Here is a 17,819-nt window from a genome sequence, read left to right as displayed (position 1 = left end):
AATTTGTGACTTGTAAACCACGCCCTCTACAGGTGCATCGCAGCAGCACCAGGAGCCTGTCAGGTGATGGGGGTGGCCTTACTCTTTTTCCAAGGGGGCCTGGAGGTCCGTTCTCACCAGAGGGTCCCGGGGAGCCCTGCAGCAGGACGAGTAGAAGACACAATCAATGTGACTGATATTTTACATACATAGTTCACATGTTTGAATTATAAAAAGTTTACGTACAGATTCTCCTTGTTCGCCATCTTCTCCTCGCTCTCCTTTAGCACCATCTTGACCCTGAGGGGGATCGGAAACACTGGTATTGGTATTTCATCATCTTAATCAATACTCTGGCAACTTGGGAGAAGAACGTTTGGCCATGACAGAGGTTTGAGTTGTGTTCTTTACTCAGTTACATTGATGATGGAAAGAAGTGATTCACATAAAGTAGAAGTTCAGAAGTGACAGTATGAATAAAAAACACTTTCAATGTTTCAAATATATAAATGCTGATGCTGCATTGAGGTTAGACTGATCAGTAATGCTGATACTCACTCTGGGTCCAAGCTCACCAGGAGGACCGGGATCTCCTGGGAAACCAACAGGGCCCTAGAGAAAGGCAAACAAAGAAACAAAACTCATGAATTAAACTGAGATCTGTACATTCCTGCCGTCTGTCTGTCTGTCTGTCTGTCTGTTTGTAAGTCATACAGGGTTTCCTTTAGGTCCGTCGTCTCCAGGTCGTCCTCGTCCTCCAGCTGGTCCAGCCGTTCCAGGTTGTCCTGACTCTCCCTTTTCTCCACGCTCTCCTCGAGGACCCTGAGAGAAACATGGAACGAGACGTTAACTCCTCAGTAAACTTGGGTAGTCTGAAGGTCAAACGCTGGCTCGCCCTCTCACCTTCTTTCCAGGCTCTCCTGTGATTCCAGGTGGTCCGCCCTCACCGGGCTCTCCCTGTGGAGAAACATGGTCTGTGTGAGGATGAACTGAACTGTAAAGATCATTACACTAATAGAGAAGCAGATATTTAAAGCTTCACACCTTCTCTCCAAGAGGTCCAGGATTACCCAAACCACCAGGAGGACCTTGAGGACCCTGAAAAACACAAAATCATTCAAACTCACTGCAACCATCTGACTTGTGATGAGTCAGTTTTGACTCTATAGAGTAAATATACTATAAATACATTAAAACATCTACAGTACATATTTATATATTCTGTTTTAATTAAACTGGAAGAAAGAATTCATTTTCATTTATTTAAAAGGATTGAATTCTTTGAAAATAATTCCTGACGTTTTTTTCTCCAGATACCTACATCAGCACCATTGGGTCCTGCGGGGCCTCTGGGTCCTGGAGGGCCTGGAGGACCCTGCGGACAAACACAGGTTCAGAGTGTCATGATGCAGGAGCTTCAATCAACAAATCAACAAACCTCCCATCAGACCAGACAGGAAGAGGAAGAATGTAGTTACTTCATATTCAGCTTCTCTAACACTTTAATTTATGTTTTTGACCTTGACAAAAGTTTGAACTCACCAGAGGTCCAACGTCTCCGGTCTCTCCCTTTTCACCTGAGGGTCCTGGAAGTCCCTGAAGGGCAGAAACAAAACACATGAAAGCCCTCAGGTCAGCCAGTAAATATTCATTTTTAAGAACTCATAAATCAATATGACTGGAATGAATATTGGTGATTTGTTGTGGTTGGTACCTGCAGTCCGATGGGTCCTGGGGCTCCTGGGAATCCTCTGGATCCTTCGTCACCTTTAGCTCCAAAATGCCCCTGCTGACCCCTCGGCCCCAGCTCTCCATCTGCACCCTACACCACAGAAGAAGAAAGACAAAGACGAAGAACGACACCAACATCATCAAACAAATGAATGAGACTTTGACTGGATCGTAAACTTCTGTTTCTGTTGTTTAGCTGTACGTGGCTGAGTAAAGACACGGCCACCATACATGAACTGATCAGAGCTCTGCTGCGGTGTCACACAGGTACGTCAGGTGGAGCAAAAACCCTGGTTAATACTTACAGCAGGACCAGGCTGACCGACTGGACCCATGGGCCCGGGTGGACCAGGAGGACCCTTGGTAGAAGAGATAATACAAGGTCAAGCGGTCAGATTATAAAGTTCAAATTTTTCTTCGCTATCTTCTTTGAGGTTACGTTTCACTCACATGTTCTCCTTTGCCTCCCTTGGCTCCTTTCTGTCCAGCTTCTCCGACTTCTCCCTACAGTGACAAACACACAAGTTGCAGCAAAACGACTTCAGACTCCAGATGTTAGTCTGCTGTCACTGATGTTTGACCGACCTTATCTCCATCCTCTCCAGGTACTCCAGGTGATCCGGCAGGGCCTGGCAGACCCACAGGACCCTGGACTCCATCACGACCCGCTGGGCCAATGGGACCTTTCTCACCCTGAGGACGCAAGAATGCGATTCAGAGGAAGAATCTCAAACCTCACAAGCATGACAGAAAGGACCAGGGGATTCAAACCCACAACCTTCTTGCTTGTGTCTGCCAATATTAGCTTTTTATCTGTAGAATACTCACAGGAACTCCTTTCTCTCCAGCAGGTCCGGGAGGCCCCTGAGGGCCAGGTCTGCCAGGAGGTCCGACGGGTCCTGCGGTGCCAGCTGGTCCCCTCTCACCAGGGGACCCCTAGACAGAAGCAACAGCATAATGCAGGATGAGATGGACAGCTGATCTAGACCTGACTGGGCTTTGTTCATTTCATTAGTTAATGTTGATACTGGGAGGAACGTACAGCAGGTCCAGGAGGTCCAGCAGGTCCTTCACTTCCCTTCAGTCCTCCACCTCCCTGAAATATAAGACAACAAGGGGTTAATTTCTAACTTAACAGAGCACCTGCACTTGATTTGGCGTCCCAAGAGGACGTCAAGGCTGAACCTTCTGGGAGGTCCTGACATCCAAACACCTTTGTTGTATTTTTGTCTCCATTGTACTCACGGGGGTCCCAGGCAGTCCTCTCTCCCCAGGGAAGCCTCTCAATCCTGGGGGCCCGTCCTTTCCGGGACCTCCTGATGGTCCAGGATCTCCCTTAGTGCCCTCCTTGCCTGATGAACCAGGAAGTCCCTGCTCTCCGGGGGGGCCTGAGGGTCCGGGGTGGCCTCGCTCACCCATGGGGCCAGTCTCTCCTGATGGACCCTGAGAAGATGAAGTGGTGGATGGAGGGGAAGATGATTGAAGTTGAGAAAGCAGAGGAGAGAGAGGTTGAGGTGGAATGACGATGAAGGTGAAGATATGAGGAAGAAGTGAGCGTGGAGATGCAACTTATCCACAATGAAACTCACCTGAGGTCCAACAACTCCAGGAGGTCCAGATGAACCCATCTTTCCTTGGAAACCCTGAAGGCCAAAAAAAAAAGTTTCCATAATCAATAATCAAACAGCGTCACTTCCTGGAATCAAATAAATCAATACTCAATATCCTATATGATATAGAAAAAAGGAACAAATCATGAAACGTACAACTTCTCCTCTCTGTCCAGGGTGTCCAGGCAGTCCGTCCTTCCCTGGTGGTCCCTGTGTGAAGCAGCAATCATCACTTAACTCTGCAAATGTTCGTGAATGTGTTTTCTCATCAAGATGAAGTTTTACTGAAACTTCAAAACCTTTTTGATGATTTTAATCCAGATGAAATTTCAAATAGTCAAATTTAGGAAGGATGGTCAGAGGTGATCAATGTGACACCATTTTGTTGTGATCGCTTTTTACTCTCAGTGTGTGAAGTTATTCAAGTGTTCTCCTTACTGGAGGTCCCTTTGGTCCTGGGAAACCGTTGGCCCCCTGAGGTCCAGGCAGACCCTGTAGAAACCAATCAAGATCACATCATGTCAGGGGACCGATGGGGTCATTCAGACTCCCAGTAATATTGAGTATTATTCTGTAGCTAACAGCTTGTTTGCTAGCTTACCCTTTCTCCAAGTGGTCCTCCAGGTCCGTCACTTCCAGATGTTCCCTAATAAACAAAATAAAAACATATTAGAATAGATAATGGTTCCTTTTCTTTGGAGTGGTCTTGAAAATGGTTCCTAACACTAAAGGCACTGACAAACCTTAGCTCCTGATTTTCCTGTGGACCCCCTCGGTCCTCTCTGTCCTCTGGGACCCTGACAGACACACACACAGTAGACGTCTGTGATTAGACTCATATTTAAAGACAGTGAAGCGGTTACACAATATAACCCAGATAACCATTTTCCTATTTTCATTTTGGTCCATCTTGAAATCACTGATACACTTCTACTCTCCCTTGCTGCAGGACTGCTGTGCACACTGAGTGAAATGGGATGTTTTATGTTCTGCCTCGTACAAGCGACATCCACACTTGTCTGGAGACTTTTATTCTTGGATCTTGTTTATAATTTCCCTACTGCTCATGTGATCTCTTAGGACATCTTCATCGTCAAAGTGTGACACCAACTGAACTCATGGACATGACAACTGATGAATGGATTCGAAATGGTACCGTTGGTCCTCTTTGTCCTCTTGGTCCTGCTTTCCCACTCAGACCCTGGAAAAGAACAGGATCACAGATTCAGAAAAGCACAGGACAGTCAAATTAGTCAAATTAAATAATGATTCCTCCTCATTACACAGTGACTAATGTCTCTTTATCATGACAGACTTACTCTTGTTCCCTTCTCGCCGTTGGAGCCTGGAAATCCTGGGAAACCGAGAGATCCCTGAAAGACAAAGATCCAAACCACGTCAGATTAACTTCATTCAGGACAACGGATGAGGGTGGAGGTAGATGAATGAATGAATGATGATGGGGATGGAATGTGTGTGTTTGCTCTGACCTTGGGTCCTTGTCTTCCAGGATAGCCAGGAAGTCCAGACACACCAAGTTTACCCTGAAATCACACGTCCACACCATTTAAGATGAAGATGGAGTCAAACACAAGCACGCAGTAGTGACCTCAGACTGTGAATAAGAGCCCATTTCCAGCCACCAGGAGGCGCTACAACACTGCCCACTGCAATTGTTTAACTTCTACTGTCAGTCCTGTTTTTTCTGCACCACAACAGGGCAACATGGTGTCATGGACAACTGACCAATGTCCTGTATGTATGCTGGGACATGTTTGGACATTTGCAGATGAAAGGTTACGATAAAGAAACAGGAAATGATGTCATGACCAATTAAGCTGTGGCCTGTTGCATGTTAGACACGTGTATGATGTAGATGTTGTCCTACCTTCTCTCCAACAAGTCCAAGGGCTCCAAGCTCACCAGGGGGTCCAACACGACCCTTTGGTCCTTCTGGGCCGTCCTCTCCTCTGGGCCCCGAGACTCCACTCTCACCCTGTCAGCGCCAGAACAAGGATACAAAGACGCAATCAACCAACCAACCAAGCAAACTAAAACTATCACCATCAAGAAGCCAACGTCTGACCAACCATTGAGCAATAATCCGCTCTTACCCTATCTCCCTTGGAACCAAAATCACCCTTAATTCCAGGGAAACCATCTTCACCCTAGAAGGACAAATAAACAAATCAGTCAATAAATACACACAGGAAAACACAAATCAAATCGTTATCTTTACATTTTAGGGTTTCATTTTTTTTAACTTCCTTTTAAAAATATGAGTGTAAATATTTTAAGTATGGAACTGTGGCATGAATGATGCGTATTGAAGCGGCGTTCAGTCAGGAATGGCTCACCTTCTCTCCCTTGTGGCCCTTCAGTCCACGGATTCCTTGACCACCCTGCGATCAGAGCAGCTTAACATTAGAATGCATGGAATGCTGAGGTGCTACAGAATATTTGGGATAAGGAAAGCTTGTGTAATTTCTGCATGAAACAATGCAAAAGATGTAAAAATACTCCAAACCACGTCTGACAGTGAGAGGAAAACAGTCTGTCATGGTAACAACAGGTTTCTAAATTTGACAGAAATGTTGCTCAGAGTTGTTCTTTGGGGTTTAAAGGGACAAAACAAGAATCTTCTACTGACCTTGATGCCACGAGGCCCAGGATAGCCGATACCTCCCTGAGGACCGTTGGGACCCTGGAGGAGGTCAAAGGCAGAGAATTAATTTACAAAACCACAAAGAAATGAAGAGATTGACTGATTTGTTGACTGAGTACTTCTATGTAGCCCCAGATGGACCTTGGCAACAAAGATGGAGCTGCTGTGGTGTGATTGTGCTGAGACTGACGCTCACCTGGTTTCCTTTGGTCCCGCCAGGTCCCTCTTTACCTGGGTGACCCTGAGAAGGGACGACATAGAGGTTAAGAAGGAATCTGACGCAGGAAAAATCATTTGAATCCAGTTGTAAGCAAAGTAAACAGAGGCACTTACAGGAGGGCCGTCAGCTCCTGGCATCCCTGGTAGACCTGGTTTACCTGTGGGGCCCTGGAGGAGATGACCAACAGGCATGTATCTCATCTCATCATAATATGTTATAAGAAGGTGTGGAAGTGCTTTCTATCTTCGGCCCGGTCAGCCATATATCTGGAAACTTTAAGGCCTCTTACCTTCTCTCCCGGGGGTCCGATGGCTCCCTGAGGTCCCGGCATTCCCTGTGAAAACACACACACACACACACACACACACACACACACACACACACACACACACATGCATACACTGATTATCTCTCACTACATGGCATAAACGCATCTGTTACCTAGGCAACTAAAAACTCTGTTAAAGAGAAGAGCTAAGACAGAACACGTCCTTGTCACAGTCGCGTCTCTCGTGTCTCACCTGAGTTCCCGAAGTCCCCTGCTGTCCTGGAGGTCCTGGTTCACCTTGGGGACCCTGGAAACGGACATTGAGAAGATGAAGAGATGATAAAAGCAAACGGCAGGACAGATTGCGGAGAAGAGGGAGGGAAGTCAAACAGGATTGGCGACACTGACCAGGTTTCCTTTGGGACCGTGGGGTCCATCGTTTCCTCGCACACCCTGAGAACAAGACAGGTTGAGATTGTGAACAACTTGTACTGCTGCTATATTCAGACATTCCAAAAACTGAGCGTAGAAACAAGGGGAAGAAGAAAAGTATGGGACTAAATCAGTCAGGTGTGAAAGGGTTGTTTTTACTTACAGGAGGTCCATGGATTCCAGGAGGACCTTTGGGTCCCAGCAAACCACGGGGGCCCTACACACACACACACAGTCGTAAAGTCAGGTGACGTTGTGACGCAGGTTAGAAATCAGCAGACATGGAAACTGCAAATAAACTTAAAACTGATAACAAAATATGTAGTTACTGTTACATGTAGCTGTGAGAAAAATCTAACAAACCTTTTCTCTCATTGCAGCTCTTTTTGTAATACAGTAAATTGTAACCTGAACCTTCGGTGACGACTGTACTAATGTACTTACGATACTATTCTATACTTTATACAGTACTTTTGTACAGTGATGATGACAGATGTACTGTAGTGTCATGCATGGACACAATGGAGATTTAAAAATCAGCTGTGTCGTCATGGAAACACTCACTGGTTCACCTGGCAGACCCCTGGGTCCGATGTCTCCGTCGTCTCCCTGGAAACACAAGGAAATGACAAGTTAAGGATGAAAAATGGAGGTTTGACCGACACAAGTGGATGTAAAAAAAGAGAGAACAGGTGAGGTTCGCCTCTCGTGTCCTCGTACCCTTTCTCCGTCTTCTCCACCTAGTCCTTGGGGTCCCAATACTCCTGGATCGCCCTAAAAAGACAAAAATACTTTTACACTTAACACTTACTCTAACACGTTTTGTTGACTCTTTGTTTTGTTGCTTGATGTGATGCGTTTGCAGTACATTTGATTGTGTATTTATTGGTTTATTTGCGTTAAACTCACCCTGTGTCCTTTGTCACCAGGCAAACCAGGAAGTCCATCAAACCCACGATCACCCTGAGAGACAAACAAACGCACACACACACACACACACACACACACACACACACACACACACACACACACACACACACACACACACACACACACACACACACACACACACACACACACACACACACACACGGTTACTGCATTGGAGAAAGTAGAAACAATTAGTACTTAACTTTACAATTTCAAATTTCAAAAATGGCAGAATGCAGCCTGGCACATGACAGAGAGCCGTACAATGAAGGAAGCATAGACAGTGTGAGGTCACCTTGGATCCGGACTCTCCTGGCATTCCTCTGGCACCATCAGCTCCAGCTCGACCCTGCGAAGAAAGAGTGGGATCGGGAAATCATGTCAAGTCATCATGCTACATGAATTAGATGTGTCCATGTGCTGTTTGTGACTGGACATGCTAAGGACATGGAGGAGGAGGTGTAGACAGGCCTGCACTACTTATCCCAAAACATGATGATAATGTAACCTGATGCACCTGTAGGAACTATTTCTGCTCATGTTTTGCTGTCTACATTTGTTTTTCTGTACAATAAGACAGAGGTTGTTACTCCAGCAGCTCAGCGACTCATCATACTCACTCTTCTTCCTGCTTTGCCTGGAGGTCCCATCAATCCCTGAGGTCCCCTGGGGCCCTGAGAAACAAAGTGGACTGTGATGAATTATACATATATATAAATCTGTATGTGTTTTTGTGTGAGGTCTCTAATGTGAGGTCAAAGGTCAGATCTGGTGTCTTACCTGAGGGCCGGGGTCTCCACCTTCTCCTTTATGACCAGTACTTCCTGAATTTCCCTGAAAAACACAAATGTCAGCATCAAAGCTATACGTACAGTTAATGAGGTCATTTTGATGATGTCATTCTGATTGACTTGCTGTCCTGTCAAAGGAAGGTTCTTGTTTGTTTACATTCATTCTTTTAATCTTGGTGCATTTGTAAACGAGGAATCTTTCCCTGAATGTGTTAACAGGTTTAGATAAAGTTCAGTAAATGTTCAATCCCAAAATATTACAACACGATGAAACTGGACAGGAGGAGGGGAGGCGACTCTCCCACTGCTGATCATACAGATTGATCAGAAACATCACACCTCAGCTAGAAACACAGACATTAGCCAATCACTGACCTCATACTGTCTGAGTGTGTCTGACATGTCACGTGTTCATGCCAACATGCTGCAGAGTCAAAGGGCCAATCAAAGTGGCCAAGCTGACTTTCTATACACAGGTCATTCAGGAACACAGGTGACCTACCAGAGGTCCAGGGCGTCCAGTGAATCCCATTGGTCCAGGAGGTCCTTTCAGAGCCATCTACAGACAGACAGACATCAAGATTCATTCAAATGAGAGGCGGCTCGTAATGATGAGGTAGGAAGCAAAAGACAATGTCCTGTTGCATTGATGACTTACCCTGGCCTGAGACAAGATGGCCGCTGCCTGGGCCTCCTGTGCAGAGGCCGACGGTCCTTTTTCTCCTCCACTCTGGCCAAAACGGAACTGAAAAAAGAAAAGAAAGGAAATCACTTTATGATCCCAGGAAACTCATCTAAACAGGACTGTAAGGTGATTGGAGGGGGGGGGGCACCTTTATGCAGATGATACCACACTCTAATGTTACCAGGGGTCAAAGTTAAAAGGTGACTCACAGGCAGCATGACAGAAGTACCAGGTGGTCCAGGGACTCCATCAGCTCCAGACAGACCAGGTCTACCAGAAGTGCCCTGCAGGAAGGAGAGAGAAACTTGACTGTCTATTAAGATCCACATTATTTCTTATCTCCTTTAAGACGGATTACAAATTACAAGAGTAGAAGACATGACAGCATCAGACTCACCCTCTCACCGGGGTCACCGACAGAGCCAGGAGGTCCAGAAGATCCAGAGGGGCCAGTGGGACCCTGAAAAAGACAGAAAGATGTGGAAAGAGATAAATATGCTGCACGGCCTGATTGTGTTTTCAATAGAGGCAAGTAGCAGCGTCTACTGTACGTACAGCAGGTCCTTCAGGTCCTGGAGGTCCTTCAATCAGCATTCCCTTTAAGAGACCACAGAGTCAGAACACAAGAGAAACCATACAGTTGATCAAAGTAATTAGTCTGAAAATAATCAAATCAGCTATTTTGTTCCTGACTCAAGTCCTGATTTTACTTTTTCAACCAATTGAAGCTGCATTTGAACACAACGTGACAGACACACACATGTGTCATAGTGCACATGAGAGTCTGTCTGATTGACCCTGAGCCTAACTTTGAAACCCTTTACATTTGTGCTGCAGTCATCAAGACTGAGATGCAGTTTGGTCTCATGAGAAGAAGCAGTGCTTTATTTAAATGTACAAGAATGTGAGGAGCTCCACATGATGGTGGAGGTGTTGTGTCTGCGGTGTTTTGGGGTAATTATGGTCGTTCCACAGCCGCCCTGTGGGGGCTGGGGAGGAAGTCACTCGCTCCAAAATGCAGCGTGTTTTTCCTGGAAAGATTGTATATGTGTGGTGCAGCGTGAGTACCAAGAGTGTGTGTGTGAGCCAAATGCGCTATGGTAAAGTGTGTTGACGTTAGACAGTGGTGGGTAGTGTTTTCATCTCATCAAGCAATCATTGACACAGACTGCAGACTGAAGTGGGGATCTGTCCCTCACAGTTAGGGACCGTGGTGAAAGTGCGTCTATATGTATGTCTGTTTGTATGTACATAGCGCATATGTCATGAAGAGAACCGAACCTCAAACCGTTTGTTTTGGTCCATACCCCTGCTCACTGGCAAAAGTGAAGGAAAAGGTAAAGGTAAAAAACACAAACTCACAGGCTCCAGGACGGCTGGATCTCCTTTCTCTCCTTTCTGACCTCTGATGGCAGCCTGAGGAAAACACACATGTAGCCAACAACACAGCAGGGTCAGTGCAAAGGACACACACACACACACACACACACACACACACACACACAGAATGACGGGTAGAGACAGGTAGATGCACATTCACACACAGATGAATTCATATCTCCATTCTTCTTTACTCGTATTAAAACCTTTAGTTATCATATTACAACCTGTTAGGAGGCATAAGCCTTCATCCAAACTCCGATGACTCCAGATCTCCAAACTGTCCGTTAATACTGCATTTAATCTAAAGCTGCTTTAAATGACACACAGAGCTAAAAGGCATTCAGCACAAACGACACAGCAAATCCTCCTTTGCTGCAGGTGTGAATGCCTCTATATGTACAGCACTGATATATAGGTCGGACCAGCTGACTGTACACATATGAGATCAAATCCCATTTCAACCAGAGAAGCAGGTCCAGATCTTGGTCATTTAAACCTTTGAAAAGCTTTCAAATCCATGTTTCTCTGTGATCAGTTGAGCTTGCCTGGAATACAGTGAAACCTACAGACCTGAGTGTCCATCAGAGAGCAGATACACTCTGTAAAGACACACTGCTCTGCTCACACTAAACGGGCAAACTTTACGTTATTCTGCCGTATTTCCGACTATTTGTACTCGGGGGGCAATGTGAGAGATTCATTTTGTAGGTTAGCTGGAGGAAACTTGATGAATATTTGTAAAGCAGCATTTAGTGACAGGCTGAGCCAAAATCCTACCAATGCTCAAAGTTTATACATTTTCCAAGGGTCTATTAAAAGACCTACAGACCAGATGAACACCAAGTATCTCCAGAATGTCAGCGAGTGAGAGACGGCAAACTCAAACTAATCATGAGAGGACATCAGGCCAAGACCAGGATCCAAGCGGGTTGAAATGAAGCTACATGGGATTTTTATTTTTTGTGTCTGAAGCAAAACAACTTACGCCTCCCTCATCTGTCACGGCGGACAGGACGGGGCCCATGTTGGCTTCAACCTCCCCAGTCTCCACTAAAGGCTCACTGTAGTCCCTGTAGGAATAGTCGTATTCCCTCATGCCCACGTCTCCAGTCACATACTCCTCAGTGAAGATCTCCTCAGCCTCACCGCCCGCTTTGATGGCATCTACCTCCTCCCCCACCAGCGTCGGCTCCATGGGGGGCTGGGGTGGGTTAATGGTGGCCGTGACGGGACAGAAGGAGCAGAGGATAGGACGGAGGGAAGGAGCAGAGGAAGGAAATGAAAGAACGTGGAGAGGAAGAGGATGTTGAGAGAAAGTGAGATTTGTCAGGAGGAAGATGTGAGAGGGAGTGAAAGGACAGGAGGAGCAGAGGAAGACGGGGGCATACATACAAGAAAAAGTGAGTCTTACCTTCATCAAATCAGAGTGACACAGGGATAGACAACAAACACACTATGGACAGACTGTGTGGACTGAAGTATAAATGTGTTTCCATCCTCATTCATCCTTATCAGCTTGTGTGTTCTCCAAATGGGCTCTAGGCTGAAATAGTGTAACATGTTCAGATGTTTAAATGTCCTAAAACACACAAGACTGATATTACTTTGAAGGTTCATCTCAATCATCCAGGAAGTGCAATCACTGGACTGTAACATTGGCCTGAAGTCATTTCCTGTTGATCCAAAAGGTTTTGTTTAAGAGCCACGAAAAGCACCAAACACAGAGTCCCTCCATGCTTCGCCCCCAAGCCAGTAGGGCCCCCTGCAGAGAGCAGCAACACCAGCTGAGCCACGCTCAGTGAGGAGTGTGGAAATCAGATGGCTGGCTGAACAGGTGGCATGTTCATGGTGGCATGTTCATAGTCGTTGGAACTAAAGAAGCCTTTGGGATGAACAGCCAAACGTCTTGAAGCTCATATTTCAGTTCAGCGATTGACTTCATACGACTGATATGAAACACTTTGTGAAAACAAGCTGCTGCTATGCGATGCCAAGCAATCCTACATGATGTTTACTTACCATTATTTAAAAACGTCTACATGTATCCATTGGAGTTATCTTAGAATGTCTAAAACAAGTAAATAACTGAAAACAATTTCATTTGTAGCCGAAATTACAAATAACGCTGCTAACAAACATTCTTAGCATTAAATAGTCAAAACAATAACAAAGTCATCAAGGTTGAATAAAGATAAAATGGTGACAAGAACATACATGTGTCATGACCAAACTGAGAGAAGCGTGTGTGCTGTGTTCTCAGAGTTCAGTCGCTCGTTTTCAAACAAGGACGCATTCCATTCATTCACCTTTGCTGCTCTGTTTAACACAACAGATCAAATATTTCTGTGCGACTCCCTTTTCCACAAGATTTTTGCTCTTATTTCAAGATCGTTAATCAAGTGAGGACCTTGAGATGAGAACAAGACAGGATCTTGCTGTTAGAGAAGAAGGGAGCCACATAAAAATGTTTGATGACACAAAGAGATGAATGTGCTGCACTCTTCTTTGAAACTAATTACGTCTCGTCTCGTGACAAAGGTGCCAACGGAATGTGGTTAGAAAGAGTTAATGAAGATGTGACTGTGACTACTGAGTTAACCTACACAGACTGGGCTCACCACCACATATGAAGCTCACTTCCTGCCATCTCACTACTAATTAGCGTCTGTTTAAGCCACTGATGTCACTGACTTGTGTGCATTTCCTGTTTTACCTGGAAAGTAGTTTCTTCTTGTGCAATCACCTCACCATCTGGCTGTGGCAGCGTCTCCTCAAAGAAATACTCAGTCTCTGTAGGGGTGTGGCCAGCCTCGGAATATTCAGTATCTACATCCTGATTGGTCAAGGTGACAGGAAATGGTGGGGAGCAGGGAGGAAGTAAGCAGATTTGATTGGGAGAGCTCGGTTAGGTCAAAGTCTGCTTGTACAAGATGAGTTAAAGGAAAAGGATGAAACATATCATAAAATGGTGGTTGCCAAGCAACTCACATTTTCAAGTTTGGTTACAAAAGAAATTTCAGGGAGATTCAGAATCTCAGTGACTATAAATCTTTTCATATATGTGAGAAGATTTAGGGAGTCATCAAGACCACTGGGCTGAGATTTCTTTTGTTGTATCGTTCAACATTTATCGCTTGAAAAGCTCACAATGGCACGACAGATGGGTGAGAGGTCTGCTCTTTATGGAAGCGGGACTGAGAGCCTCTATCATCCCTGGAGATCAAGGCATCATGACCTGATGCTTCAGGATGTTTAGGTTCACCCGAGACCAGAAAACAGACAGACAACCAAAGGACAGCCTCACAGAACCACGGAGAGCAGGTTGAACTTCACGTTAGAATGTGTATGTGTGAAATAGTTCCAGGCTCTAACAGCCTCAGTAGACCAGATATGAACCTGTTAGGAGCTAATTGTACTACTTGAAGGTACACATTTTTAACCTACTGTATACTGCACCAGTGAAACATGGCACACCTCTGCTCTTTGTGTGCTTAATGAAATCTGTAAGCTCAGATGAGTGTAAAGTTTGCATCCTAGTTTCTGTGAGGCTGCTTCATTCACATTTGACACAAAATACGACCAGAAACAAAGAGAGAAAACACTTCAGGAAAACAAGGAGAGAAAACAACACAGTGATGGAGATGCTGTGTTGTGATGTGTGTTGTGATGTGTGTTTGTCTGTGATGTCATGCTAAGTGGGTTTTCTCAGGTTTAGTTTGTGTGTCCATGCTCATTCACTTGTCTGGTACATTAACAGGTCCCCCCTGATCCAGTTGAGCAGCTTGAAGTGGAGGATGAGGTGAAATAAAGATCAGTCAGACTGTCCAGTTAGCCATGCTGCAGTGTGACAGTCTGTCTCATATCATATAGAGAGGGCGGAGTGATCCTGAAGATCATATGATATACAAACAGAGGAGAGAAGGTCCAGGCTGGAATGACCCAACGTCTATCCTGAAGACCAGATAGTCCCCCATCCAGGATCTACCTCAACATCTGGCCGCCAGCTAACCAAACCTAAAGTGGTCAGACGTTGTTGTAGACCTTGGATGGTGGAGGATTCTGATAAGCCGATGAGACAGATGGAACATACAGCTCTGGACACCGTGAACCAGTCACGGGCCTTTAGGTTGTACCTGTTGATAACCGCTGGTAACCTTCTTCGCAGGTACTCCAGTTCCACTCAGGACGGTCTTGCCAAAGGGGGGGAAAGGTCTGTGCTGGGATTTGACATTAATATCCAGCACCACTTTGGCTTTGGTGGGTCTGGGCGGAGTGGGGCGGACTGGGGCGGACGTGGTTGCTACTTTGGTGGGGATGGAAGTCTTTTGGACCACAGTCTTCACTACTTTGTTCTCTGTTGATTTGACCAGAGGGACTTTGGCCACCACAGTTTTAACTTTAACAACCTCTTTGACTTCTGCTTTGACCTCTGTCTTTGCTGCTGGAGCTTTGGTGGTGGCAACCTTTGCTGCCTTGGTTGGTTCTGGTTTTGCTGCCTTGGTAGGTTCTGGTTTGGCGGCCTTTGTAGGTTCTGGTTTTGCGGCCTTGGTAGGCTCAGGTTTTACTGCTTTGGTGGCTTTGGGGGTCTTGGTAGCTTCTACTTTGGCAGCTGATTTTGCTGCACTGACCACAGTCTTTTCTACTTTAACAACTTTTTCAGTCTTTGTTTTCGTAGTGGTTTCTGTTTTTGCGGCGCCGTTACCGACGACTTTAGTTTCAACTACAGTAACGACTTTGCTACTAGCTTTAGCTTCACCATTGACCCTATTCTCCACTTTGCCATTGACTTTGACTTTAACTTCTTTAACCTCAACAGTAGCTTTGCCATTGACTTTCTTTTCTGCTGCAGCTTTACCATTAGTTTTGGTTACCACGGTAACTTTGCTATTCCCGTTGACCTTCTTGTCTGCTGAGGTCTTTCCATTGCCGTCACCATTGACTTTCTTCTCGGCTGCTGCTTTGCCGTTTCCGTTGGCTTTGGCCTGAGCTGTGGGCTTCGCCTCAGCCGTAGCTTTAGCGTTGACTTTAGCTTTGGCTGTGGCCGCCTTTCCGTTACCGTTGGCTTTAGCTGCACCATTTGCTTTTTTCTCAGCGGCCGGCTTGCTGTTCTTAGTTGGAGCGGCTTTGGCTTTGGACTTAGCTGCTGCAGTTGGTTTGATCTTTGACAGGAGGACCTCAACTGCAGTGGGCTTTGCTTTGACAGGTTTAGGAGCCTTGGGAGCTTTGGTAGGCATAGGTGGCTTAACGACCAGTTTGGACAGTGCAGACTTGGCCGGCTTAGCTGGAGCGGGTTTGGGTTTGACAGGGGCAGATTTAGTCGGGGTTGCTTTTCCATTGACAGCCTTCTTCTATTATCCGTGTGAATCGGTTGGTTGAGGTGTTGTTTAGTGTGTGAAGGTGCATATTGACAAAGACAGGGAGTGGAGGAAGACAAATAATATGGAAGGGTTGGGAGGGGACGGAAGCACAAACAAGGGATGGACAGAAAGAGAGAAAGACAAAGGTGGATGTTTTGAGAAACAATGACATAAAGATGGCTCAGGCTGGATGATTACTGAGACTGTTCAGGCATTACTGGATACAGCAGAGTTCAAAAGTATCAAGATGGGATTCAACCAAAACAGACATTTCCATTCTTTGAATCATCTGAATTCTACTGGTTTGTGGTGATTTGAGCTGATTTCTCCAGTAATGCCATTCTCCATATTAAATGACAAAGCAGCATCTTTGTGCTAATTAGAACTGGAGCCTGTAGTTTGGCAGAGGCACTGAGGGTGCGATCGCTCTACACACACACACACACACACACACACACACACACACACTGTACACACACTCTATTCTGACACGTTGTGTACACACACAAGCACACACACTCTATGAATGCACTGAGGGGTCCAACAGCAAGGGAGAGAACGTTGCTACAGAGGCAGAAGCTTGGATGCAAGGCAGGCATGCAAATGTACATTAGTCTGGACTAAATACAGAACCACTACATGATTAAAGGACTACTATGAATGAAGACACACGTGCACGTTAACATAAACAAACAGACAAACATATCACCAGAATATTGCAAAGAGAAAAACTACTGAGGTCAACAAACAGGTGATCAAACTGACTGCATTCTCCTAAAATCAGCTCTACAGAACTCCAACAGGCCTGAGACAGTGAGGTCATACATGAAGAGAGAGTTATGTATGTCAAACAGACGTACAACCATGAATGCATTTACCAGGAAAAACACATGTGCACTGATATTCCCATGTTGACAAAGAACACACAGATGAATCGATATCGTAGGCGCATGCGGTGACGTCCGCCAAAGAAGACCCAGAAACCATGCAAGGGACGAGACTCAAGGCTGTGGCGTCAGGTGGACCAGGGTTTGTCCCAAAGGACGACACAACCAGAGGCACCAAACTGTCCTGTGTGTTCTCCTCATGCACACAGCCCCCTACAGGCCTACAGGCTAACATCTCCATGCACGTTAATGCTAAACCTTTATGGCTACTGGACCCAGATCAGATGAAGAGGAAGATGCTCTGCCTCACTCACTCAGCATGTTTACATGCCTGTTCAAACTTTGATTAGACTCATGTCCTGTTAGCGTAGTTTGACCAGCTGATATTTACAGACACAGCCGCCCCAGTGCCCCCAACATGTCAACACTTAACATACATACATACATGGCAACATGTAAATGACATGAGGACAAAATCATGACAAGGAGCAAAGTGGATGGAGTGTGATGGAGCCGAGGCGTGTGTGAGTGTTGAGGCGTAACCACGACGATGGAGGGACGGAGACACGAGAGACCAGAGAGGCAAACCATCAGCATGAAAGACAGGAAATAGGTGTTAAGTTTGTGTTTGTGTGGTTTGTGCTCAAACCTCAGTGAGTCCATGATCTCTCATCTCATTGCCTTCATGCCTTCATACCTCTCTCGTTCCTCGTTCCCCATCCTTCTGTCAAACCCCCCCTTGTGTTTTCCCTCTCTTGCTCCCTCTTTACCTGTTGACTGGGGGCCCCGGGGGGCGGAGAAGAGGAGGGAGGGCCCGTTGTTTCCTCGTAATAATAGGGGTATTCATGGTCATCCTGCCCCTCATCAAAGTACTGAGAGAG

The 17,819-nt window shown here is 45.8% G+C and overlaps 1 protein-coding gene across 4 annotated transcripts in view; it reads right to left on the bottom strand.

Annotated features, from left to right (window-relative positions):
- The window catches only part of col11a2 (collagen, type XI, alpha 2), a 31,537-nt gene that overhangs the window by 3,291 nt on the left and 10,427 nt on the right, over positions 1-17,819 (bottom strand). The window contains exons 6-53 of one of the 4 annotated variants that reach the window (XM_076138904.1): positions 14,828-16,042; positions 13,408-13,527; positions 11,680-11,895; positions 10,674-10,727; positions 9,867-9,908; positions 9,709-9,771; positions 9,521-9,595; positions 9,285-9,371; positions 9,129-9,185; positions 8,616-8,669; positions 8,456-8,509; positions 8,131-8,184; positions 7,815-7,868; positions 7,626-7,679; positions 7,470-7,514; positions 7,069-7,122; positions 6,882-6,926; positions 6,727-6,780; positions 6,495-6,539; positions 6,319-6,372; positions 6,182-6,226; positions 5,971-6,024; positions 5,678-5,722; positions 5,435-5,488; positions 5,209-5,316; positions 4,811-4,864; positions 4,640-4,693; positions 4,477-4,521; positions 4,064-4,117; positions 3,922-3,966; positions 3,759-3,812; positions 3,477-3,530; positions 3,300-3,353; positions 2,956-3,153; positions 2,753-2,806; positions 2,539-2,646; positions 2,296-2,403; positions 2,161-2,214; positions 2,016-2,069; positions 1,694-1,801; positions 1,522-1,575; positions 1,301-1,354; positions 1,024-1,077; positions 883-936; positions 694-801; positions 538-591; positions 226-279; positions 83-136 (exon numbers count right to left, since the gene is read on the bottom strand). In XM_076138904.1, the coding sequence (XP_075995019.1) occupies positions 83-136; positions 226-279; positions 538-591; positions 694-801; positions 883-936; positions 1,024-1,077; positions 1,301-1,354; positions 1,522-1,575; positions 1,694-1,801; positions 2,016-2,069; positions 2,161-2,214; positions 2,296-2,403; positions 2,539-2,646; positions 2,753-2,806; positions 2,956-3,153; positions 3,300-3,353; positions 3,477-3,530; positions 3,759-3,812; positions 3,922-3,966; positions 4,064-4,117; positions 4,477-4,521; positions 4,640-4,693; positions 4,811-4,864; positions 5,209-5,316; positions 5,435-5,488; positions 5,678-5,722; positions 5,971-6,024; positions 6,182-6,226; positions 6,319-6,372; positions 6,495-6,539; positions 6,727-6,780; positions 6,882-6,926; positions 7,069-7,122; positions 7,470-7,514; positions 7,626-7,679; positions 7,815-7,868; positions 8,131-8,184; positions 8,456-8,509; positions 8,616-8,669; positions 9,129-9,185; positions 9,285-9,371; positions 9,521-9,595; positions 9,709-9,771; positions 9,867-9,908; positions 10,674-10,727; positions 11,680-11,895; positions 13,408-13,527; positions 14,828-16,042 (4,386 nt within the window). The remainder of the gene's footprint in view (positions 1-82; positions 137-225; positions 280-537; positions 592-693; positions 802-882; positions 937-1,023; positions 1,078-1,300; positions 1,355-1,521; positions 1,576-1,693; positions 1,802-2,015; positions 2,070-2,160; positions 2,215-2,295; positions 2,404-2,538; positions 2,647-2,752; positions 2,807-2,955; positions 3,154-3,299; positions 3,354-3,476; positions 3,531-3,758; positions 3,813-3,921; positions 3,967-4,063; positions 4,118-4,476; positions 4,522-4,639; positions 4,694-4,810; positions 4,865-5,208; positions 5,317-5,434; positions 5,489-5,677; positions 5,723-5,970; positions 6,025-6,181; positions 6,227-6,318; positions 6,373-6,494; positions 6,540-6,726; positions 6,781-6,881; positions 6,927-7,068; positions 7,123-7,469; positions 7,515-7,625; positions 7,680-7,814; positions 7,869-8,130; positions 8,185-8,455; positions 8,510-8,615; positions 8,670-9,128; positions 9,186-9,284; positions 9,372-9,520; positions 9,596-9,708; positions 9,772-9,866; positions 9,909-10,673; positions 10,728-11,679; positions 11,896-13,407; positions 13,528-14,827; positions 16,043-17,819) is intronic. The other 3 variants (XM_076138905.1, XM_076138906.1, XM_076138907.1) reach the window with 3 other exon arrangements.

The sequence above is a fragment of the Genypterus blacodes genome, unplaced genomic scaffold (genome assembly GCF_046128005.1).
Source record: "Genypterus blacodes isolate CSIRO-AG114 ecotype Tasmania unplaced genomic scaffold, CSIRO-AGI_Gbla_v1 ptg000416l_1, whole genome shotgun sequence".
NCBI classification, from domain to species: domain Eukaryota; kingdom Metazoa; phylum Chordata; class Actinopteri; order Ophidiiformes; family Ophidiidae; genus Genypterus; species Genypterus blacodes.
Note: the sequence above shows the minus strand (reverse complement) of the source record. Positions and strands in the feature narration are given on the sequence as shown.